At 37.0% G+C, this 25,862-nt stretch overlaps 1 protein-coding gene across 2 annotated transcripts in view; it reads right to left on the bottom strand.

The window, feature by feature from the left end:
- Nucleotides 1–665: 665 nt before the first annotated feature.
- The window catches only part of LOC128687554 (zwei Ig domain protein zig-8), a 224,129-nt gene continuing 198,932 nt past the window's right edge, over nt 666–25,862 (bottom strand). Inside the window, exons 6-7 of one of the 2 annotated variants that reach the window (XM_070084133.1) lie at nt 5,387–5,600; nt 666–4,096 (exon numbers count right to left, since the gene is read on the bottom strand). In XM_070084133.1, coding sequence (XP_069940234.1) covers nt 3,951–4,096; nt 5,387–5,600 — 360 coding nt within the window. In that variant the 3' untranslated portion in view covers nt 666–3,950. The remainder of the gene's footprint in view (nt 4,097–5,386; nt 5,601–25,862) is intronic. The other variant, XM_053775020.2, reaches the window with a different exon arrangement.

Raw genomic sequence — 25,862 nt, 5'->3', positions numbered from 1 at the left:
TTCATCATTTTCATACATCAATCATTCTAACAACCACTGTATATCAATCATATATATATATATATATATATATATATATATATATATATATATATATATATATGTCGTGCCGAATAGGCAGAACTTGCGATCTTGGCTTAAATAGCAACGATCATCTTGCCATATAGGACAAGCGAAAATTTGTGTATGCAATAATTTCGCCAAAATCATTCTGAACCTAACGAAAAAAATATATTTCATTGTGTTTGTTTAGTATTAAATTACTGTAAACAAATCTAAAATATATTTAGTTGGGTTAGGCTAAAATAAATTACGCTTGTTATAATCAGGTTAGGTAAGTTTTCTAAGTTTCTTTTGGTGCAAAATTAAAAATTTTTACATTAGCATTAATGAAAAAAATATATCTTTAAACGTATAAGAGAAAATTTTGGAAAGGACTTAATTTTAAATGAGTTATTGCTAATTGACCAGTTTTACATATTCGGCACGACATATACATATATAAATATATATATATATATATATATATATATATATATATATATATATATATATATATATATATATATATATATATATATATATATATATATTCATATATATATATATATATCTGTGTGTGTGTGTGTGTGTGTGTGTGTGTGTGTGTGTGTGTGTGTGTGTGTGTGTGTGTGTGTGTGTGTGTGTGTGTGTGTGTGTGTGTATAATGCAGAATAGTTTGTTGGAAATGATTGTTTATTGTCGGTGAAGCATATACATCAATTACACATATCGGATGTTGCAATCTCAACATATGCGTTACCGAAGTTAGGTGAAGTAAGCTATACTTAGAGCCTTTTATTAGGAAATTTCTCCTAATGAAAGATCCTATTTAGCGCATTGTTAGTTCCTAGTTTTTGTATTCTTTATTATTCCTATCACTTGTAGCAGGTGTTTTGCCAGGTGTATTTTAAAGAACAATTTACCCAGGTGTTCTTATAATTAACAATTTCTCCAGGTGTATTATCACAATGAGAGCTGCTCTGTCTGTGTCGTTACTGTCGTGAAGTCTGGTATTGTTGCGACCTTCATGATTCTCAGCGAGACACCCTTATCGGGGTCACAATCATTGGGGTCATCATCATTGGGGTCATTATCACCGGGGTCAACAGCATCAGGGTCATTATCACCGGGGTCAACAGCATCAGGGTCACCATCCCTGGGGTTTACCATCCCTGGGGGTCACCATCATTGGGGTCTTTATCCCTGGGTCAACAGCACCGGGGTCACCATCCCTGGGGGGGTCACCAGCACCGAGATCATTATCACCGGAGCAAATCAATGTGCATCTCAATATTCGACAATCTGCAAGCCTTGAGCAGACGACTAAGACGGCATCATAACAGTAACAAGATTTCCGAACCAGTGGTCACTGGCTCATTTCCAAAACATCCCGCCTTCACAAATAGACTTCGAAGTCAGAGATGAAGAAACCTACTGTGAAGGCGATATGGTTCGAAAATAAAGATACCTAACCACTGTACATGCATCTTAAGATCCTGTCGGTATTGTAAGCCATTATTCTACTGACCTGCTAGAGGCCACATCGGGAGAGGAGCCACAGAACACACGATTCACAGAACGCTGTGGCTGCAACAACATTAGGTTATTCGTCTCTTTAAATCTGCCAGAATCATTGAGATTCACAAGAAGAATTTCCTAACCAAAAATATTACGTTCCAAAAATTCTATTAGGAGACTCGTTTTTATTTTTTTTTACGGCAGGAGATTTGATTCCCAGACCCGGGTGATGCGAAAACCCTTTCTCTCACCGCTAAGCAGCAGCAGCTGACAACGCTAAATGTTCGAACCTCCTTCCTCGGAGAGGGAACAGAGATTGTCTCAACCCTGCTTTTGACAATCATGGGTGACTCGTGACGCTGATAAGTAAATGTTTAAACCATGAGCACGAAAGGCTGAGAAGCGGCTCGGAAGTAGTGGTAGTCTAAAAGTGGTGAATTAGACACCTGTGCAATGCTTTGGTAACTTTTCTGTTTAAACGTTCCGTCAACCAGTGGCTTTCTCAGTCCAATAGAGAGAAGAGTGGTTGAAGATCAGAAAGGAGTTTGTAGTAATCTGTCCCATAGCCTGGAGTCGATGTGATCATTTCATCAGTTCGACTCCAGACTAAGGGACTGATTGCCTCAAACTCCTTCCGATCCTCAATCATTCTTCTCTGTATTGGACTGATGAAGCCACTGGTTGGCGAAACGTTCCCAGATAAAAGTTCGTCTTTTCTTCGCTATAATTGGCAGTCAAGCAGGTTTCTCCACTGTCAAAACATCGCGAAGACGGAAACTCTCAAGGTTAACACACAGTTTGAGCAGACGAGAAGAGACACACATGCAGAGGAAACTCATCTGTACTACGTTTTATGTACTTGAAAAAGGCCCAATGTTGGGCGAAACGTTGTACAAATAAAGAACTCCTCTGCATTTCTTTTTTTTCAGTAATTGCTGGCATTTTTGCCCTTGTCTCCCGGGAGTGAGGGACTCGCTGGGCTGGGATTCAGAGGATAATGCAAAGACTTACAACAGATCAAGTTTTTATCACTCACGCTTTGCTCAAAACGTAGCTTTTTCAAGTCAAATTTACGTGACTTGAAACGCTCTCGTATGAGCGAAACGTCATCTATTAAAGGCTTGGTCTAGTAAACGCGCCTTTTTACTACGTTTCTTGTCGGTATTTTGGGACATGCTACTCGTATTGTCCAATGTAGGACAGTTCTGGACACTGTTTTCTTCCTGGACAAAATTTGACAAGCCATTTATCAGCCATCATAGGGTAAATTATATATTTTTTTAAACGGGTTAAATAACTTGGGAGTAAAATATTTAACCATTTAGAATATAAATTATTTACAATAAACTGATATTCACCTCCGGAAAATACTAATCAATAATTTTTTTCATTAACTGAGAAATCTCAGTTACTGAAGTAAGATATTTTTATTACAACAATTTGTTCCTTGAACTGTAAATTTGGTCTGCACAATTTTCTAATCTCACTTTTTTTTGTCTTTCCCACTCACCAACAACCTGAGTGGTCAGAGATCGGGTCCTCGCTTAGCGGACGGAGGATCGAGTCCTCACCACTCCTTGAGCTGAATGATTCACACGAAATACAACAATATCACTAGTTCCTTACTTCTTCATTCACACTCATAATTTTCAGAAAGTTTTTCTGTACACTCAAGAGTAACATCACAAGCCACAGAGTTTATTTTATTGACAGACGTGAGTTTGAGCAGATGTACCTTTGTCAAGAAGAGAAACATCCGACGAAATGTTCACTGGACCCGTCTGAGCCATACCAACACCCACCAACAGATATAACAAAATATTCCCACTATGAGCTGGAATGATTTTAGAACTGAGAGGAGGAGTCCCGCCTCACCACTCAGACACAGCTACTGTACTTACATTAACAACAAAAGAGATACTAATGAGTGTGTGTGTGTGGGAACAGTCAACGCATCCATGAAGGTTGAGGGCTGAGAGGGAGGCCTGAGCCACACCAGGGTACCGTTACCCATTATTTTGGTGAACACGGTTCCTGTACGCCATTTCTCGTATTTATTTGTCTTCTACATTTAAATCATTTTTAACACTTGACGCTTTTGTTTAGTAAATAAAATGACTTTTATAAACAAATCCAAAAAATTTGTAAGATTAATTTTTTCATACAATTTCTGAAAACAAAATATTTTCTACGAATCATTAAAAAATTTCGCACGAGGAAAATTCTGTTCGTGGGGTAACAGAAATTAAACGGAATAAGGGCTAAAGACATGATTTCTATCAACACTGCAGGAACGATGCAAAACGAATAAGAACATAGCGCTGCTGTTGACGCTCACACAGCAGAAGCTAGACGCTCACACGGTGTGAGAAAGACTCAGCTTGGAAGGATCAGGTTCCGTTAGAGAGAAGCAGGTGTGTGACACACAGCAGGAAGAGCTGTACACACAGCAGGAGGGATGCCCAGGTGCCGCAAGCGGATGTTGTAACGCTCAGGCTCCCTGAACCCAGCCGCTGGATAGCGGCGGTCTTGTCACCTGTCAAAGGAGAGAGTAAGCTTGTCAGTCACTGTTGGGATCTGAATCGTCAACAGCACACACTGGTGTTTCTATGATTTCATAATCACGGTAATGTAATATTACTAAATAGTCAGAGTAGTGTTATGACTTAACGTTACACAATTTGTAACGTGAACAAAGATGAAGGAAAAGCCGAATTTCCAGTAGCAAAAGCATTAATGAACATTAATGAACAGCATAAATATGATAAATATTAGTATCTAATTACAACGTAGCGCATTTGAGGAGGTGGTAAGTAGAGTGCCTGCACTCTGAAGGACGACTGTGGATTGGTGCAGTTCGAAAGGTCACTTAAATCTGATGTCAGAACATTTCAGGCAAGACAGCGACTAAATGTGTAATGGTGAATGTTTCTCTCATTTTGAGTCAGTCTGTGTTATTGGGAGACGACCAATGTAAATATATGTGTGGAAGATTTGAAGGTTAAAGACGCCAAGGTCGGTCAAGCAAACTTAACAAGAAATGCTTTGTTATGAGACTAATAATGAGAAGGTAAGTTCAATAATGCATTTTATGCTTTTATGGTTGGATCAAAATGGTTACAGATCTTGTGTTTGCGTGCCAGCGGCATTGCAAGGTGACCTTGCAAGATCAAGCCTACACAAATTCATACTGTGTGTGTTTGTGAGAGTGTGTATGTGTGTGTGTATGAGTCATTAGACAATCACCCGCTTCCCTTGTTTTATCCATGCTACAGTACACTCATTTAATCCACACCTGTGAGAAAAATCAACACAAAAACACAAGTAGATTTGCAAATCATTGATAATGATTTAAAAAATCATTATCAATGACTGTTTCTGGCATCTCCAGAAAAGGTTGGCAGAAGAACGATAAGAAAGAGTCAATCACGGGATGATTGATGAAGGCTCATAATTGGAAAGAAATTAATAATATTATTGTTGGTCATTAACATCAGATACGATGATAAGCGAGAATGATGATGATAACGACAATCACTCATACTGCAGTCCCATCATTCATACTGGAGAATCATCACTCATACAGGCGAGCCATCACTCATGAGTAAATCTCAATATTAGTTTATAAACGGCGAACCAACACAAATTGTGTGAGCTTTAGCTGTTTACACTCACTAGGGACCTGTCATTCCTACTCTTGAAACTGTGAACGACGTGTTTTCCAACATCAGCTCATATGAGCTACGGTTAGAATTTCGTAGACACACACACACACACACACAAAAACATTCTCACCACCATTACATAGTCAGTAGAGTGGGCGTACCTTCAGAGACGAAGACATTGACTGAGGACGGCTTAATGTTGCTGGCGCTGCAGGAGTAGTTGCCGGAGTCCTTGAGGCTGGCGTTGTTGATGGTGAGTCTGGAGGTGGTGAGGTCGTGGTGGTCCATCGTCACTGTGATACCACCTCGAGACTGGTCGTAGTTGATCATCTTGTTATTGTGGTACCAAAAGATGAACTGCGGAGGCGTCAAGCTCTGCAGGAGCACACACACGTCAGTATATATATATATATATATATATATATATATATATATATATATATATATATATATATATATATATATATATATATATATATATATATATATATATATATATATATATATATATATAAAGAGAGAGAGAGAGAGAGAGAGAGAGAGAGAGAGAGAGACAGAGAGAGAGAGACAGAGAGAGATGGATGATGACGAACTGAAACACATCTTTCAGGAGATGAAGTGAAATGAAAGAGATTCGCCTGTGATGAAGTGAAATGACACACCTGGGCCACAGACACTATTAAACGATACACCATTTAATAGTGAACATATATTTATTGATGTTGACTGAAATCACCAGAGACACTTAAGATAAGATGGAATAAATAAATGCCCACTAATACTCAACTTAAGCAGTTTATTCCGTCTTAAATTCATCCATAAACAACCTCATTGTGTACGAGATTTATGATCCTCTTTTAAATACCTTTCCATCGGATGTAATTCTTTATGACAGAGCTCATTACCTTGAAGCAGGTTTGGTTGATTGGTTAATGGGGTTTAATGGTTGTTAAATATACGAGGGTCTTTAATAAGGTAGCGTGTTATTGTTCACCTCAGCAAAGAGGATTTTGAGCCCTAAAATAGGGATTAAATTCTTAGCATGAAAATTCATAGCATGGCAACAATTCTCGTTGTTTTCATGCTGATAAATGTGGGTTATTCAGGTCGTGGGTTATTCATGTCGTGGGTTATTCATGTCGTGAGTTATTGATGTCGTGGGATATTGATGTCATAAGTTATTGATGTCGTGGGTTATTTATGTCGTGGGTTATTCATGTCGTGAGTTATTAATGTCGTGGGTTATTTATGTTGTGGGTTATTGATGTCGTGAGTTATTGATGTCGTGAGTTATTTATGTCGTGGGTTATTCATGTCGTGAGTTATTGATGTCGTGGGTTATTTATGTCGTGGGTTATTCATGTCGTGAGTTAGTGATCTCGTGGGTTATTTATGTCGGGGGTTATTCATGTCGTGAGTTATTGATGTCGTGGGGTATTGATGTCATAAGTTATTGATGTCGTGGGTTATTTATGTCGTGGGTTATTCATGTCGTGAGTTATTGATGTCGTGGGTTATTTATGTTGTGGGTTATTGATGTCGTGAGTTATTGATGTCGTGGGTCATTTATGTCGTGGGTTATTCATGTCGTGAGTTATTGATGTCGTGGGTTATTTATGTCGTGGGTTATTCATGTCGTGAGTTAGTGATCTCGTGGGTTATTTATGTCGTGGGTTATTCATGTCGTGAGTTGTTGATGTCGTGGGATATTGATGTCGTGGATTATTTATGTCGTAGGTTATTCATGTCGTGAGTTATTGATGTCGTGGGACATTGATGTCGTAAGTTATTGATGTCTTAGGTTATTGATGTCGTAGGTTATTGATGTCGTGGGTTATTGATGTCGTGGGACATTGATGTCGTAAGTTATTGATGTCGTAGGTTACTGATGTCGTAGGTTATTGATGTCGTAGGTTATTGATGTCGTAGGTTATTGATGTCGTGGGTTATTCACGTACTCATCCGTAGAAGATAAGTTTCGCCTCGAAGGAAAAGACACTTTACAGAACAAGCTTTAATTGGAACAACGTTTCCCTTAGTATAAAGTTTTATCATTTCATGAGTTGACAAAGCTCTATATAGAGCGTAACGTTGTTCCACTTAAAGCTCGTTATGAATTTCAATAATGCCGGCGGTGCGCCACTAGAGAATGATAGAGAGACGATTGGTAAAGAGTAAATCTTCAATATAAATAACATTTAGCTCTATGAAGAGCTTTAACAAGTCACGATAAAGCTCTTTACAGAGGCGAAACGCGATAAGGAAGATTCGCTCTGCTTCAAGAGCATTTCTAACAAAACCTTTGGTAATACCTGCCGTTTCCTTCTTCACGCCGTTCAGGTACACGTCTCGCCTTGTTTATACCACCAAGTTTCTGTGCACAAGAAATTCACCCCCCCCCCCCACTATGCTCCGAGATAGACGTCAGGGTGAAGGGTAGTCTCAGGGGTCCATGATGCTGGCAGACACCCATGGCAGAGCTGTCAATATCTCCCTGCAGCTTCTTATGAAAAATGCGGCATTAACGTACAGGGATTTGCTAATGGTTGGCTCCCTCTTTTGTGCTTCCCATGCGTCTGAGAGGCATTTTTTTTAATTACTTCCTCCTTAGTCTTTCTGTTGATGATGTGTAGCTAATGTTGGTCTGATTTGGTTCCTCTCTTGTTGATGGTAGCTAGGTACTCGATGCTGGTCTGTTTTGATCTTTATTTTGATGTTAGTTAGCAAGTTCAGCTTAGCATGTTAAGTCTTATGCAGTATCTCCCTGTAGGTATTTAGATAGTTGAATCTAGTCAGAATACTCCAGTATTAAATCATTAAAACCTGCTTGCGAATTATTTAAGTCTATGTATACTGTTCCATAATTGTACACCGAAAGTTTACTTTAATCCCAATTTTAGGGTTTACGGTATTCATGTGATTTAAAGGTGAAATGAAGACACGATCAACTTGGTACACCCAAGAGTCTTAATACAGTGTAAACCAACGAGTGAAAGCGAATGGTTTTAAAAATGCGGTATTAGTATAGATATTATTAAAGAATTAACAAATGTTTCACGATTGCTGTCCAAGTTTATAATAATGAAATATTTAGCAGAGTATTCCTATCGAATGACCCTTGATAGTGTGTTGCTTGTAAAGAAAATTTGGAAATTTTCTCCTCACGTTTCTTTCAGTTGTATGATAACCCATTCAGTGTTTTTTTTAAGTCTTCTCTCTCATCAGTCGACTCCCTAAAAAAATGTGATATCACATCTAATGATGTTGAAATTCAAAGCTCAACTCATTCTAGCTTCCAGAGCACTAACAGAAACTCTCCTCGTATCAATATGATGCCCTGATGGTGAAAAATATGGAAGACTTGATAGAATCTGAACAATCGAATGTCGAGTTGAAAGAAATATTCTAAAAATTATTGAGGAAAAAATGAGATGGAATATTGTGGTGTTGATAAAGAGTAGCAGAGAGCGAGCTTGTAAGGCACCATCACTCTATTGTAAACACAATAACAATGAGTCTTTTCCCCATATTTTATAATAATCTCTGTTGCCCTTTAGAGAAGAATGGCACCAACCAACCTTTATGGTCCGGCTTCCAGTTTTAATTAAGACTTGAGGCAAACAGACAAGAGTGAAAGTGCTTTTTAATTGGGCTTCCAGCGTGTGGAGTATTGATCAGCCGCAGCAAGATGACGATTGGCTCCTTGCTTAAACAAAAACAGGGTTATCAAAACCACGCTTCCATTTCTCACGGGTTTGCAGTAAAATACAATGGATACTATCAAACCACGAATAAAATTTAAAACAAATGAGCATTCTCGATAATATCCAGTAACCAATGTCGGTAATGATCCCGAGTAATTACATAAAATGTTGCATAGATACAGGTGTTCACTTGGCCCCCTTTCCATTTACATTACCATTGCGTTGGTCTTGACTGCCAGAGGACACTGCCATGACGCTCCCACAACGCCTCCCAATTTACCAAATGACAAATAATTTCTTCAATGTCATATTAACCTTCACGTCAATTATGTCACTGCTAGCGAATGTTGTGTTTATTCCCTGTCTCAGGTGCTCTCGCTACCCTTCTGCATATTAATATGTTTGCGCCCATGCTGTGCTCATTTTCATAATTATGCTTTCTAAGTAATATTCATTTGTATTTGTGTTTCATGATTCACTGTTGCTCTCTAAACTTTATTTAACTTTGCTAATCTAAGATATTCAACTCATTATGAACCAATATTCTCAGTTCGGGTGTGTGTGTGTGTGTGTGTGTGTGTGTGTGTGTGTGTGTGTGTGTGTGTGTGTGTTCAAGTAATTACAATTAATTTCTTGTTATATATCATTATTTAGATAAGAGAGAGAAACATTAAGCAAATTCATATACGGTTACTTTTAGGTTCACTACAGATGGTTTGGTATTACTTAAAACACACACACACACACACACACACACACACGCACACACACACACACACACACACACACACACACACACACACACACACACACACACACACACACAGGCACACATTCACACACGCTAACACTTTTAAGGTCGGTAATTCATCTCATTTTTTTCAGTTGTTAGTGGTCACTAACCTCACTTGGTTAATTACGTCTACCAATTCCGCATTCAGCTGCCTCTCGTCATGTTGATTAACAGCCTGGCATACTTCTCTAGAGGAATTCAAGCTCTGTTTTGCTTTTACAGTGACATTTTCTATCTTAATATGAACCAGCATTAAATTGCGGGGAATTTTTGTTGCAAATGGGTATTAATTACGAATCACGTGGACAGAAGGACACACGCATTGTTGCTGTTATCCGTGTGTGTTGTGGCATGCTAGGAGTATGTTATATTATATCCGGCGTATGTTATACACCCATATAGGCATGCCCTCCCAACCAGCGAACCACGTTCTAAGGGTTTAACGAGCAGGGGCCTCGTCGTTATGTTAGTACCTTGGTTCAATCAGCCAATCACAAGCCCGATAAATTTGTGAGCAATGTGGTACACTCGTGAATCTTTCTTGGCAGATTTACCTGTACATAGCTATATATATATATATATATATATATATATATATATATATATATATATATATATATATATATATATATATATATATATATATATATATATATATATATATATATATATATATATTTATGTAGTGTCGAATAGGCAGAACTTGCGATCTTGGCTTAAATAGCAACGCTAATCTTGCTATATAGGACAAGTGAAAATTTGTGTATGCAATAATTTCGCCAAAACCATTCTGAACCTAACGAAAAAAATATATTTGATTGTGTTTGTTTAGTACTAAATTATTGTAAACGTATTTAAAATATATTTAGTTGGGTTAGGCTAAAATAAATTGTTCTTGTTATAATAAGGTTAGGTAAGTTTTCTAAGATTCTTTTGGTGCAAAATTAAAATTTTTTACATTCACATAAATGAAAAAAATCTATCTTTAAACGTATAAGAGAAAATTTCAGAAAGGACTTAATTTTAAATGAGTTCTTGCTAATTGACCAGTTTTACATATTCGGCACGACATATATATATATATATATATATATATATATATATATATATATATATATATATATATATATATATATATATATATATATATATATATATATATATATATATATATATATATATATATATATATATATATATAATGCTGCTGCTGCAGCAGCAGCAGTCCTTGACATCCAGTACTGATTAGTTTGTATTAGGCTGAAAATGTTATCCGGACTGTCGACACCTTCAACATCGCTCCTTCTCTTGTAAAACTATTATAGTACTAGACCTTATCATTTAGACCTGCCTTCTTCTCCTCACCCACACACACACGCTATTCCTTCTCCTACCCCACGAATTCTTCCTTTTCCATCACCACTAACTCTTTCTTATTCAGTCCCTTGACACCTTCCTCTTCCTTCCCCATCAGCCTTTCCTTCTATTCCCCGAACTCTTCCTTTTCCTCCTCCACCACTTTTCCTTCCCCCTACCCAACCAATTCTTTTTCCTCTTCCCACACCAATTCTTCCCTTCATCACCAGAAAATAATAGGTTTTTAGGGAAGCTGTGTAATAGGTCTCTGTCACCTATTTCCTTCAGATTACATGCATATACTCAACGCTTGGACCATACTCATTTGTATTGGTTAAGTTATAGCTTCTGGCCCCACCATTATATAGTACCGATTTCACCAAGAGATCCATGTCAGTGACAACAGATATATGACAAATTATAGAAACAGAATAGAACGACGTAAAAAAAAAGAGCTCATATGCTATGTTGCAGCAGCAAATATAGTCATTATAGGTTAGTTTACCTGACGTTACTTAAAAGATACTTTAGTGCTTGTGTTGGGTCAGAATATTTAATGTTCGTTAACTAATTGCACTTGATTCGATGTCTGTTTAAGAGTATTAGAGGCAATTCAGGCTTATTGTAACTGTACCAAATGTAATTCTACTTAAGTATGATAGCTTCCAGTGTAATTCTAACTTATTGTAATAGCAGTTCATGTAATTCTGGTTTACGGAATGGGCCTTAAAGAAGTAAACCGAAACGAGCGGAACTTTTTACTCGATATTGTTTTCGATAATTTTGCAGAAGAAAAAATGATTGGTACTTCCTACGTAATCTAGTTTTAGTAAGGAGCTTTCAGAAGACTTGAAGATTAGGACTTCTTAACCAAGACGAACGAGGGCGTGTCTTTGGGGTTAGTCTATTACGATGTTTAATTTAGATCTCTCGATCCAGTTTACCTTTACGAAGTATCAAATTAACTTATGTCCCCCCATTTCTGACCAGAATATTATCTGTACGTCTGTGTGTATGTGTGTGTGTATGTGTGTGTGTGTGTGTGTGTGTGTGTGTGTGTGTGTGTGTGTGTGTGTGTGTGAGTGTTTGTGTGTGTTCAAATAACAGTCTTTGGCTTAGAAATAGCAACAAATATTTAATGGTTCTGTTAGGCAACAGTAAGATCTTCGGTTTTCGAGGTAATTGAGAAGTGTGTTTAATTTCTCCCGGGAATACTAGGACGGTAATGGCTAGTCTGAGATACCTCGCTCCTCATGTTCTAATTACGCACACACTGCAGTAAAAGTCACCCACCAGTATATATATGGTTATGAAGGGCGTAGAATTTTAGAATAAATGTACACGCGTGAGGGGTGTGTGTGCGTGCGTGCGTGTGTATGTATGTATGTGTGTGTGTGTGTGTGTGTGTACTCACCTAGTTGTACTCACCTAGTTGAGGTTGCGGGGGTCGAGTCCGAGCTCCTGGCCCCCGCCTCTTCACTGATCGCTACTAGGTCACTCTCCCTGAGCCGTGAGCTTTATCATACCTCTGCTTAAAGCTATGTATGGATCCTGCCTCCACTACATCGCTTCCCAAACTATTCCACTTACTGACTACTCTGTGGCTGAAGAAATACTTCCTAACATCCCTGTGATTCATCTGTGTCTTCAGCTTCCAACTGTGTCCCCTTGTTACTGTGTCCAATCTCTGGAACATCCTGTCTTTGTCCACCTTGTCAATTCCTCTCAGTATTTTGTATGTCGTTATCATGTCCCCCCTATCTCTCCTGTCCTCCAGTGTCGTCAGGTTGAATTCCCTTAACCTCTCCTCGTAGTACATACCTCTTAGCTCTGGGACTAGTCTTGTTACAAACCTTTGCACTTTCTCTAGTTTCTTTACGTGCTTGGCTAGGTGTGGGTTCCAAACTGGTGCCGCATACTCCAATATGTGTGTGTGTGTGTGTGTGTGTGTGTGTGTGTGTGTGTGTGTGTGTGTGTGTGTGTGTGTGTGTGTGTGTGTGTGTGTGTGTGTGTGTGTGTGTGTGTGTGTGTGTGTGTGACATTTTATTTGTAGAAACTCCTCTTTATACAGTAACATTATGAATTTACTGTTAAATTTTTGATGACGACTTTGATAGTCGAAACGTCTTCAAAAATATAATACCATGGAGGGACAAACACGAGGGAATATAGATGTTACAAGAAACAAATACGACAATTTATAATCAAATATTAAGGTGCGATAGAAAGATCTGCATATGTGTCAGCTACTAGCGTACCAGACGCTGCTTCCTGGTGAGGTAAGTTTCTCCGGGTTCACTAACCTAACAAAAGCCAACACAGTTTACTTTACGAACGTCTTGTACGCTTGTTTCCACTCTTTGAGCAACCTGAAAAGAACACCTTCCTAACTAGTGCATGTCACTGGGATAAAATGAAATTATTACTGGACGGATGATCGAGCCTCAGCCATTTCGTGCTCTGAATGACCCACTCGGGTTTAAGGTACACGCACCCACTATCGTTAACCTAATTCACAGCACCACCTTCAAGAGTCTGGACTTTATTTAACAAATGTTACAGTTGCTTATGTATTCACGTATCAAGATAGTATTGAATACAGTTATTGCACTACATTTTCTACGTACCATAAGATGTTCATATTTGCTTTATCCTAATCTAAATACCTCTACGTCAACGAAGTCTTGTAGTCTTGTAGTGCCATACCGAATATACCTATTACTTATTACCCCTCAAGGAAGGTTCCTTGATGTTGGTGAGTTGATGACATTGGATCTGTGCTCCAGTTCCCCGAATTAAGCCTGAATGCCTTCCACATCCCCCCCCCCAGGCGCTGTATAATCCTCCGGGTTTAGCGCTTCCCCTTGATTATAATAATAATAATAATAATAACTGGAGAAGTGACGATTTTTATGGAAGAAGGATTGCAAGGGGGATAAATTCCGTTGGATTATATTTAGTTAGCATAGCTTACATTATATATAATCAGCTTGGTTATAACTAGGCTAGGTTAGACTAGAATTAGGTTAGGTTAGATTAGTAGAGTATGTTAGGCTGGACTGACTATAATTAAGGTTAGGTTACGTTGGATTATGTTTGGTGGACCAAACATAACTAGTTAGCCATAACCAAGTTACTCAGGGAATAACTCTTAAGTCGGAACTCTAAAATATCAGTTCAATAAAACTGTTGACTTGAGAAGATGAGTAATAGATGATAGCAAAAATACTTTGAGATTCAGATATCGAGTTGCTGTCACAAAAAAGAAAAAAGAAAAGAAAAATAGCGGTCTTGCACTTCGTGAAGCACTAAACCCGTATGGATCAAACGAGGAGACTTGAACCCTATAGCCGGTACCAGCAATCCCGTCTCTGACCAGCTAGGACGCTGGTGACATATGTATGTTTATAAATATATATATATATATATATATATATATATATATATATATATATATATATATATATATATATATATATATATATATATATATATATATATATATATATATATATGTCGTGCCGAATAGGCAGAACTTGCGATCTTGGCTTAAAAAGCAACGCTCATCTTGCCATATAGGACAAGTGAAAATTTGTGTATGCAATAATTTCGCCAAAACCATTCTGAACGTAACGAAAAAAATATATTTAACTGTGTTTGTTTAGTATTAAATTATTGTAAACAAATCTAAAATATATTTAGTTGGGTTAGGCTATAAATTGTTCTTATATATAGGTTAGGTACTACTACTACTGCTAAAGCAGTTTTCGATTGTTGCAGAACATTTGCGTGCATCTATGTGTGTGTGTGTGTGTGTGTGTGCGTGTGTGTATGTAAGAGAGAGTACATGAAGCTGTTTGTATGTACATTACATACAGCTTTGTGCCTCTGTACGTAGATATCTCAGTGTACATTGCGTGCAGTTGTGTGCATGAGTAAGGACCACTAGAACTTCTCTGTACAGATTTGTATCAGATATTGATGTTCAGTGTCCTTCAAATGAATTGTCTCGCTACTTTTTTATATATACGTAACGGAATAAATCACTGAAATTTTGATGTTTATGTACGTCACGTTGCTGGACGCATCACACGAGAGTCACTTTTCACTGCTGTTTCTTCACTGCACTGAGAGGTCACGCAGTCCCTCGCCAGCACTGGTACAGAAGAAACTCACGCACGGACAGGACTTTTTTCCGATAAATGCAAGGTTACAGAAAGCCCCAGGTGTTTTGCAAAGTGATTTTCATGTTTTTTTTTAGTAGCTCTGTGTAATCCATGAAGATACAGAGTTTTTAATAATAATAATAATAATAATAATAATAATAATAATAATAATAATAATAATAATAATAATAATAATAATAATAATAATAGCAATAATAATAATAAGAGTAATAATAATAATGGCAATAATAATAATAATAACAATAATAATAATAATAATAATAATAATAATAATAATAATAATAATAATAATAATAATAATAATAATAATAAGAGTAATAATAATAATAGCAATAATAATAATAATAATAATAATAATAATAATAATAATAATAATAATAATAATAATAATAATAATAATAATAATAATAACAATAAAAATAATAATAATAATGATTAGTGATGGCATATTTGTTTTAGAGGAAAAAACTGAGGTTGAGAGAGAAGGGAAGTAACAGTTCATTTAATTAATATTTATTAAGAATTCCTCTTCATCCAAGTCGCGCTTTTATCACGTATTTATTTATTTATTTATTTATGATAGGTTTTGGGTTTATTTTCAAAAAAATTGTTGTCATTTCCTACATTTGTTGTTACATCTGTTTTCTGAGGGACTGTAATAATGATTTAATAATTATTGTCTATTGAGCAGGTAAGTGGATCGTCAGCTTGCAACTTAGGTATCATTTGCATGACTAAGGAAGGTGATAAATAATAAAAATAAAGTTGGTAGGGTTTCAGAAAACTTATTAGGACTCCAGAAAACTTATTAGGACTCCAGAAAACTTATTAGGACGCCAGAAAACTTATTAGGACTCCAGAAAACTTATTAGGACTCCAGAAAACTTATTAGGACTCCAGAAAACTTATTAGGACGCCAGAAAACTTATTAGGACTCCAGAAAACTTATTAGGACTCCAGAAAACTTATTAGGACTCCAGAAAACTTATTAGGACTCCAGAAAACTTATTAGGACTCCAGAAAACTTATTAGGACTCCAGAAAACTTATTAGGACTTGCTACTGGTCTGTAATGATGGTAGAAAACTGATATATTCTTAGTTTAGCATAAAACGTATCGAAAAGATTTGCAGTGTAGCATTTGCAGTCACGTAAATCAGCGTAATATCTGTTCTAGATTTCAGAGAGGAAATTTAATGCTAGATTAGTTTTGATATGCAGACACATAAATAAGAGACAGCATGTTTTTAGCTAGATTGTATTGTACCTTTGTATTATGCTTTTATTGGGAAAAAATAGTAATGGTAGTAAGATGCCTTTGTCCTCATTGTCTTAGGAAGCATCAACAAAGGTTCATGGACACAGAGAAAGTCGAGGAAATCATCACGTAGTAGAGTAATTAAGAAGAGGCGAGGAAGAACATACAAAGGAAGTGAATATTAAGTAGGGAATGTGTTAAGTAAACGTGAAAGTTGAAAGAAAATTGGCTTCATTAGAGAAAATATCTGCGTATACAACACAGGAAAACAGCAAGAGAGAGATAATGTCTCTTGGGTCGAAAATAACAGGGGATTGTGAAGGCATTAAGGTAGTCGGTAATCTGCGGGTCTGCTAGGATTGCTAAGTAAAGGTGGAGAGATTTTCCAGGAGGTGTGGACCAGGATACAAACAAGAGAATGCATTAGCATGGGAGAAATTAGGATAAATTACGTGGGTTTGCAAAGAGAGAAAAGTAATTATAGGAAGAGTTATTAAAGTCATTCTAAGGTTATATACACTTTAAAAAAAAGAAAATATGTAATCTATGATATAAGGGAATGAGAAAACATTTATAAAGAGAAATATAAACATTTCTCAGTGAGACATGAGAAAACATTTATAAAGAAAAGTATAAACATTTCTCAGTGACACAAAAACATTCGTCGAAAATTAAAGAAAAAGAGATGAGGAAGGCCAATAAAAAATAGGTGAGAAATGTGCGTGATGAGATAGAGTTGTCAGATACAGACGAAAGAAAATGTTAGTTAATATTGTCGGAACAGAGTGCCAGGAGGAAGAAAATGGAAGAGAGGTTGTGAGATTGTTCAGAAGAGGAGAAAGAGGAGAGACAATGATATTATCCTTCTCCCATACGAGGTAAAGATGTGTTCCTGTAATCTGTCTGAAGATTCACTTATTTGTGAACTTTCAATTTTAAGGTTTGGTCCCCATCAACCCTTGAACAATTTGTATTGACAGAGTCACACTTCAAGAACAGTGTGTGTTATTCATTGAAAATACATGCTACGTCCTTCCTCTAAATGACAGTCGTTATTCACTAGAGGTTATTCATCTAACACAAATGCTATCACATACTTTAAGAGCGTAAGACAGTTATCACATGAAGATTTTCAATGAACTTGAAACCAGCCAGAGGTTGACAAATTATGACTCCCAGATCCCATCTGCCACGCTAAATCATTCTCTTCAACACGATATTGCGTCTAACAATGAATTTGTTCTTGTTTCAGATATTTTTAATCTACAAAGATTAATTCTGTCACACTAGACACGACAGCCAAAATCAGAAAAAAACTACGATTCAGGGAATTTTTAAGATCGTGACATAATAATCTCAGTAGTGAATAACTCTTGTCCTGAGATTACCTACCATGACCTGAATTAATCTGTCCTTATTCTTGCTTCATTTTATTATTTACCATAGTAAAATACTCACTTTATTTTTTACTTAACTGGAGATTTACTTGCTTTCTAGTCTTTTTCTTGTTTGGTTCGTTAATTTCCTGGGTTTATATTTATGCCAAGAAAAACATCACCTCAATTAAATCGATGATAAGTTTATTAAATCGGTAATAGGTTTATCAAAGGTAAAAGTGGACACTAAACGCTGAATGCTCAACAAAAATAGACATTTAAATATTTATTTGATCATTATTGGGGAAAATGCTGTGAGAATCATTTGTAAAATAATTGTAGCAGCCATCAAAGCTTATTCGCTATTTTGAGAGCAAACATGGTGCAAAACATATGCAATTTTCTGACGAAAATACGTATAAAATATATATATATAAGATGGTTATTAGAATGCAAAACGAGCAAAGCTTTTTCACTAAACGTTTATATGATATACTAGGGAAAACATATTGGGAAATAAACTAATACTTTTCAGTTCAGACGGCGAGGAATCATACTCAATCATACAGCCGTATGTAGTCATACAGCACAATGCATAATCCAAAAGTTGAACCGTATTGCCCTGAAAATTTTAGCACCGATGTATCACGTAAAAAAATCACAAATTCCTCAGTTGCTAAAAAAAGATTATCAATATTTTTTGTAATTTTTTACGTTTGTTAGAGGTTTACACTGTTGCAAATATTCATTTGAGTATAACGTATGTACAAAGTGTACAGTGTGTTGGTGCAGCTTTCATTTTTCATTTAAGCTGGAATCATCTTTGTTGAGTCCACGGATCATGAAGGTATAAAACAAGTCAATATATCATACAGCTTTTGTGTTTCCACGTGTCACTGGTATTTCTGCGTGTCTTAAAAAATGCAAATCGCATTTCCAGCTAATTCCTTTGAGAATTCATGAAAGGTTGTGGGATATTGGATGATTTTAATAATGTATGTTTACGGTTCTTCAAGGAGCACACGAATATAGGTATTTTATGGGGATCGATATGGGTGAGGGAGATCAAGGGAGGAAAACCTCTTGTGTACAGAGCCTGGCACACACACACACACATGAGGTGGGATCAGGAGCTATGAATCGACCTCTGAAACCACGAATAGGTGAGTACACACGCCTACACAAGAGCACAAACACACACACACACACACACACACACACACACACACACACACACACACACACACACACACACACACACACACACACACACACACACACACACACACACACACACACACACACACGAGTCGGGGCCAGGAGATATGAATCGACCACTGCAACCACAAATAGGTGAGTACAAATAGGTTAGTACACACACCAACACAAACACACACACACACACACACACACACACACACACACACACACACACACACACACACACACACACACACACACACACACACACACACACACACACACACACACACACACACCTGAAACATGTTTTGACGTTCCTTTTTGAAAATACTGACTGACAGTGAACTGTTGCAGCCACGGTACAGTGACTTGTAGCCTTCAATTTGCAATATGAATTTAATAAATCTGGAAAAGTGAGAATTACTAAAGCCACAACAAAGAGGTTGCATATCGTGTTTCACGGACTGAGAATCGAGCCCACACGAACTCTGGCACCTAAATGGCCTCCACAATGTAGAACCTCACATAAATAGTAACAAATAAAAATTACATTTAGAGGACAATTACAGACAAGAATAATTGTAGCTTGTACATGTTTATACAATTAAAATTTACCTGATATTTACATGCAATGAAAATACGATGTTTCGGCCAAGCTTTTACCATTAACTAGCTAAGGTCCAAGTTAGACCGAAACGTTGCAAAATCTTTCATTCTCCTATATGCAGGGTTATTCGTGTATTGCTCCAGTCACTCTACTGTGCCTTTTTAATTCTTTATCCAGTATGACTTATAAACCGAAACATCAACACAATCTTCTTTCTCCTATGTGCGGTATTGTGCCTTTTATTTTTCTACCCCTTCAAAATGTAAATCGTAAATGCCAACAGACAACAGCAACTCGCCGAGAGGACCGAGTGTGTGAAAGAGAAAATTCCACGTTGACTTTTAATTGTTACAGTCACTTTTCCTTTTGGTTTATTGGCCTTAAAGAGTTTGGACTACACGAGGGTCATTAAGGCTGCATGTCACCTGCACCACCAGTCAAAGTTATTTTAAACCATAAAATAAGAGTATAGTGTAAACTCTCAGTATATATATATATATATATATATATATATATATATATATATATATATATATATATATATATATATGTATATATATATATATATATATATATATATATATATATATATATATATATATATATATATATATATATATATATATATATATATATATATATATATATATATATATATAGACTCATTCTTCACCAACTATTATGTCTAGACGTAAACAACAGCTGTTACATCTAGATGTAAATAACAACTGTCGTGTGCAGACGTCAGTAACAGACACAATTAAAACCAAACCATACCTTTGTCCAGTGACATGGAAATGGAAATAGCAGATAAAGATGAAATTACAACAGCAAGAAAGCATAAAAAAGAGAAAGACTGAGTCTCGAAGGGGTAGGAAAATTAAATCGCATCCACAAAGACCTTGGTATGCAGCAGCGGCCAAATGGACGTGGAACGCGTGTACTGAAACTGAAAATTTAATCAAACTGGTAATTTGTTCAACCTCTGATATAACCAGATTTAATAGTCCAGTGCATGACGCAAATTCAAATAGGTTGGGTACTCCTGACGACTTATAACAGTACTGTGGCTGCTTCATAAGAGTTGTGGGAACTGTGAATCCTTCATAACAGTTGTTGGTACTGTGGATCCTTCGTAACAGTTGTGAGTACTGTGAATCCTTCATAACAATTGTGGGTACTGTGGATCCTTTATAATAACTGAGGGTACTGTGAATAATTTATAACAGTTGTGGGTACAGTGAATCCTTCATAACAGTTGTGGGTACTGTGAATCCTTCATAACAGTTGCGGGTACTGTGAATCTTTCATAACAGTTGTGGGTACTGTGGATCCTTTATAACAGTTGTGGGTACCGTGGAACCTTTATAATAACCGAGTTTACTGTGAATAATTTATAACAGTTGTTGGTACTGTGGATGTTACATAATAATTGAAAGCAGTTTTAATATTATTCAAAAGAAGTTATTCTTAGCTTTAATAGTAGTTAATCTTTACTTAGAGAGTAGTTAACCTCGGCTTGGAAAGTAGTTAGCCATCGTTTTGAAGGTAGTTATTTCATCACATGAAAAGGAACTGGCCTTGGCTTGAGTTAGATGGGAAGTGAGTGAAGCCAGGTCCCACTCTGACACAGCCTTTTGCAAGAGGCTTTAATTATTTATTACCAGCAGTCAATGCTTATAGAATTTCTCATATTTCTTGACTGTGAAACCAGAAGTAATTCTGCATAATATATATATCACAGAATGTAAGCTATTCCATAGGAAATATACACCGAGAGGAGTGTATCTCCCAGGGTATATACATCGGGAAGGGTGTGTCTCTCAGTGTAAATACACCTGTCACTGTGTGGGATCTGGCAGCCGTATATCTCTCTTGTTTTGGTGATTTAAGAATTCTTGACAGGTGGAGAATAAGATATATGATTCTTCAATGATTCTCATGTATTCGACAAGATTCAAATCCAATTCACGAAGCATTATTACACACACACACACACACACACACACACACACACACACACACACACACACACACACACACACACACACACACACACACACACACACACACACACACACACACACACAGTATTTATTTCGATATATGCCCAAGTTTGTATGTGCACACCAAGAAGTCTATCTGTATATATACATCGAGAGGTGTGTATTTCTATATATACGTCGAGAGATGTACATACCTCGGGTTATGTACATCTCATTTTTAAGGGTGAAAGTATACTGCCAGTGTATTCCACCTGAAAGATACGTATTAACCTCTCTGATTATATCAACCTTATACTATAATTGGTAATATACTGTAATTGGTAATATATTTTGGATGTCAAGAGAAAAAGCAGGATGCCTACTAAGGTTGGTCTGAGACATAAGATAATCCAGTAAGTGGAAGCTTAGGACATATGACTGAGACCTTCCACCGGCTTACCAGGCCATCTCTTAAACTATTGAAGATGAAGTCACAAGATGTGAGGCATCAGACATGTGAAACACCCGGGTATCATTACATAACGACGTTTGGCCAACCAGTCCAAATTTCACTTCAGAATGTCAGAGGTGATGTATGATTACAATGGAGATGAAGTAATCAGTCCCTCAGTCCTGCAGAACGATACATAGAAGACAGTGGAAGATGAGACAATCAGTCCCTTCTTAGAAGCCGGTGTTGTGTTCTTAAATCTTAAAGAATCTGAATTACTTATTTTGACGGTATTATTCTCACCGGAAACGTTTCGCCAACTAGTGGCTTCCTCAGTCCAATACAGAGACGGCTGGTTAAAGATCAGGAGTATAGGGTAATCAGTCCGTCAACCACTTTACTTTGTACTGGACTGAGGAAGCCACTAGTTGTTGAAAAGTTTCAACATTCAAGACACCCAGATGTTGCAAAAAGTGTCCAAATCATCATCCTGTCGGTTTTCTGAACTATTTATCTACATTGCTTTCCATCAATGTAATTTTAATCAGGACAGGTGTTGGCAAGCTTCCTGGGATGCACATCCCTAGTTATGTATGCTTGACATGTGCTCTCTACTGTAACTAAATCAGTAGTTCAGCTTCAAAACTGAGCAGTTTAAAAGGCTTTGTTATTCAGATTTTTTTTTAACCAAAAGGTCAAATACACTTTAACTTTAAGGCCATCGAGAAATAAGAAAAAAGGTACAATCATGGCAAGAGAATGAAAATGAATCATAGCCTGCCACAGCTTTTGCCGAAATATGAAAAATGCAATCCCAACACAACGCAAAATTGGCACCCACCGCCATAACAAAATATGTAACCAACATTTTGACAATACGAACCACTCTTCATGTTCTGGAATATATAAAATTTCAGGACACGAATGAAATCATTCATGAAGATGCTGGAGAAATTGCATCCACAAGAATAAATGAACGTAAGACATCCAACAGGCTTTGAAGACAGTTCAAAAGCCATCCATTATAAGGGAATTTATAATTATAAGCTACCCCAGTGGGGTCGTAACAATTATTCTAAAGACCGTGATGTTATTTCTTTTTCAAGTTATAAAATTTGATGTTTATATAAATTTTTTCCGTCTTCGTTGTCCCTGAGTTATTCGAAACTAGTTTTCAGACCAACTAGTATCTGTACGGATCGACACCATGTCCAGCTCTTCTAGGGAAGGGTAGGTTCCTGAGCCAGAGCTTGCAAGTCACAAGACTGCTATTCCCATTAGCCCCTTTGGGGCGGGGATGGCAGACCAGAGAGGCCTAGCTTCTCCCTACGAGCCCCGTGCGGGCGGGTAATGTGCCTAGGCCTGGGGACAGTTGGTCCCAACGATGAGGAGGTACTTGTACCTCCTCCCATGGCAGACACTAGTCTGAGATACTCCCGAGAAAGGGAGCCGAGGTCGGGCCACCACTTGGCAAAGGCCCAGGCCGGGATATTACCGGCGAATCAAGAAGAAGAAGAAGCATCTGTACTTCTGACAGAATGTTAGGTATCTCACTCTTGCCGTTCGTGACACTGTTGTCATGGAATAAGTTATGGTGTAGTAATTCAAAGGGCCAAGTAAACATAAATAAGAACACTGATTTCTTTGTCGAAAATCTTCAAGGGAACAAATGGAGACAAATGACTGAAGGGAATTTTGTGGTATCAGCGGCAAGAGGACGTAGTGGCTATCCACTCAGAGGTTCAGGATCGTACCCCAACTGTTTTGTTTTCCATTTATTTCTGTTCCTGGCCATTTGGAGCATGAAGACAAAGATAAACATGTACACGAATGCACACACACACACATCACAGTTGCAAACAGGTGAGTAAACACACATTGATCCTAAAAAATCTCTTAGAGCATGGAGACTGTGAGAAATTACTTTCCTGATAGTCTTAGGGGATACACTCATTAGTGGAGATCAAGGACCAGTTTTCTCTCACAGAGACTGTGTTGCGAACAGCATCCTGTGCACGCGACCCATCTCATGGAGAGCCGAATGAAGTGTTAAAGATATAAGTTCTAAGGATATGTGATATATATATATATATATATATATATATATATATATATATATATATATATATATATATATATATGTGTGTGAATATATATATATATATATATATATATATATATATATATATATATATATATATATATATATATATATATATATATATATATATATATATATATATACATATATATATATATATATATATATATATATATATATATATATATATATATATATATATATATATATATATATATACAAACGGGAATAGAATGAAATTAGCTCAGAGGCACCCATACCACCGTATGTCCTCGGATCAAGGTAAAACACCTAGCTCTGCTGGGTGCTTGATTCTCGTAGGATTTCGTGGTTCTGTGGGTTAGATCGTCATGTGATTTTCGCTCGCCATGAGGAGGGCCAAAACGACATGAGTTCGAATCCTCGAATAGTCGCAGTGTTGTATTGATTTAATACCACTCGTTCGTAGCTACAATAACATACATATGTGTGTGTGTGTGTGTGTGTGTGTAATCTAGATGTAAAGAGAAGAGCTCTAATTTTTTCGTTAAAATATTTAACCTTCCACATTTTTATGGACGTAGTCTGCAGCTAACAGGAAGCTGCCTCGGTAAAATAAATTACACTCGTACGTACAAAACCTTTTGTACAAATGAAATAAATTTCATTTGCGGTCGTGAATACAAAACTTTGGCCGCCAGTGTCCAGCGTCAGTGTTGGTACATCCTTGGTGGTGCTGCAGTGGTGCTGCATCTGCGGTGGTGCGTCAGTAGTGGCACCCTAGAGGAGATGCATCAGTGTTCTTACTCCTAGTATCGATATTCCTCTTAAACACTACCAAAAGCGACACTAATACAGTGAATGATTAGCTTTGATATCATTGTAGCAGCCTCCGACGAATACAAAAGATAAACACTGTTCCATAATCCCATTTTATCTAGTCTCGCGGTGCACAGTCCTCTTATTAGATGATTATACACTAAGCTTTACTCTCATGTACATTATGCATTTGACAATAAACTGAGCTCCACCCTGATGTAGCAGATGTAGACGATTATGCACTGAGTTTTACAGAAGACAAAGACATGAACGACACGGTAATGGAACCATTAGATCTTTTTTTATTCTTTCTCAAGACGACGTTGGCAATTTACTGGTGCGTCAGGAAAAACTCAGGTGATGGTTATCTTCACCGGAGACATCAAAGATACCCTCTTGCAGAAAAAAGAGTTTAGAAAGTGAGGCAACCCGGGAGTTAAGACACACGTTGCAGAATAAGACTTTCTTGGGTACGTTTTTTTTTTAGTCATAAAGACTATTAGTCTCGTATCTTTTCTGCTCTCTGGAGAGAGAGGAAGTTACAGATACGCAATAATATAAACGTTGAAATTACTGTCGGGTGTGTTCCAATCTGCACATTACCATAACAACGTACTAGAGTGAAAGATATAAGAGAAAACGTTAAATAATCCCATTAGAAATGTGTTCATTAGCATGTTGTCTCTTTTGGTACAAAAGCTTATGATTCTGACTGTTTTATGTGTATCAGTTTGATATTCTCCCAGTTATTAAATATGTGAGAGTAATCGCAGATCAATAAAAAAAAATAGACTTGAGATTCTGCAGAGAATTACTCAA

This window comes from Cherax quadricarinatus, chromosome 11 (genome assembly GCF_038502225.1).
Source record: "Cherax quadricarinatus isolate ZL_2023a chromosome 11, ASM3850222v1, whole genome shotgun sequence".
Classification (NCBI taxonomy): Eukaryota; Metazoa; Arthropoda; class Malacostraca; order Decapoda; family Parastacidae; genus Cherax; species Cherax quadricarinatus.
This window is presented reverse-complemented; position numbering and strand designations above follow the sequence as displayed.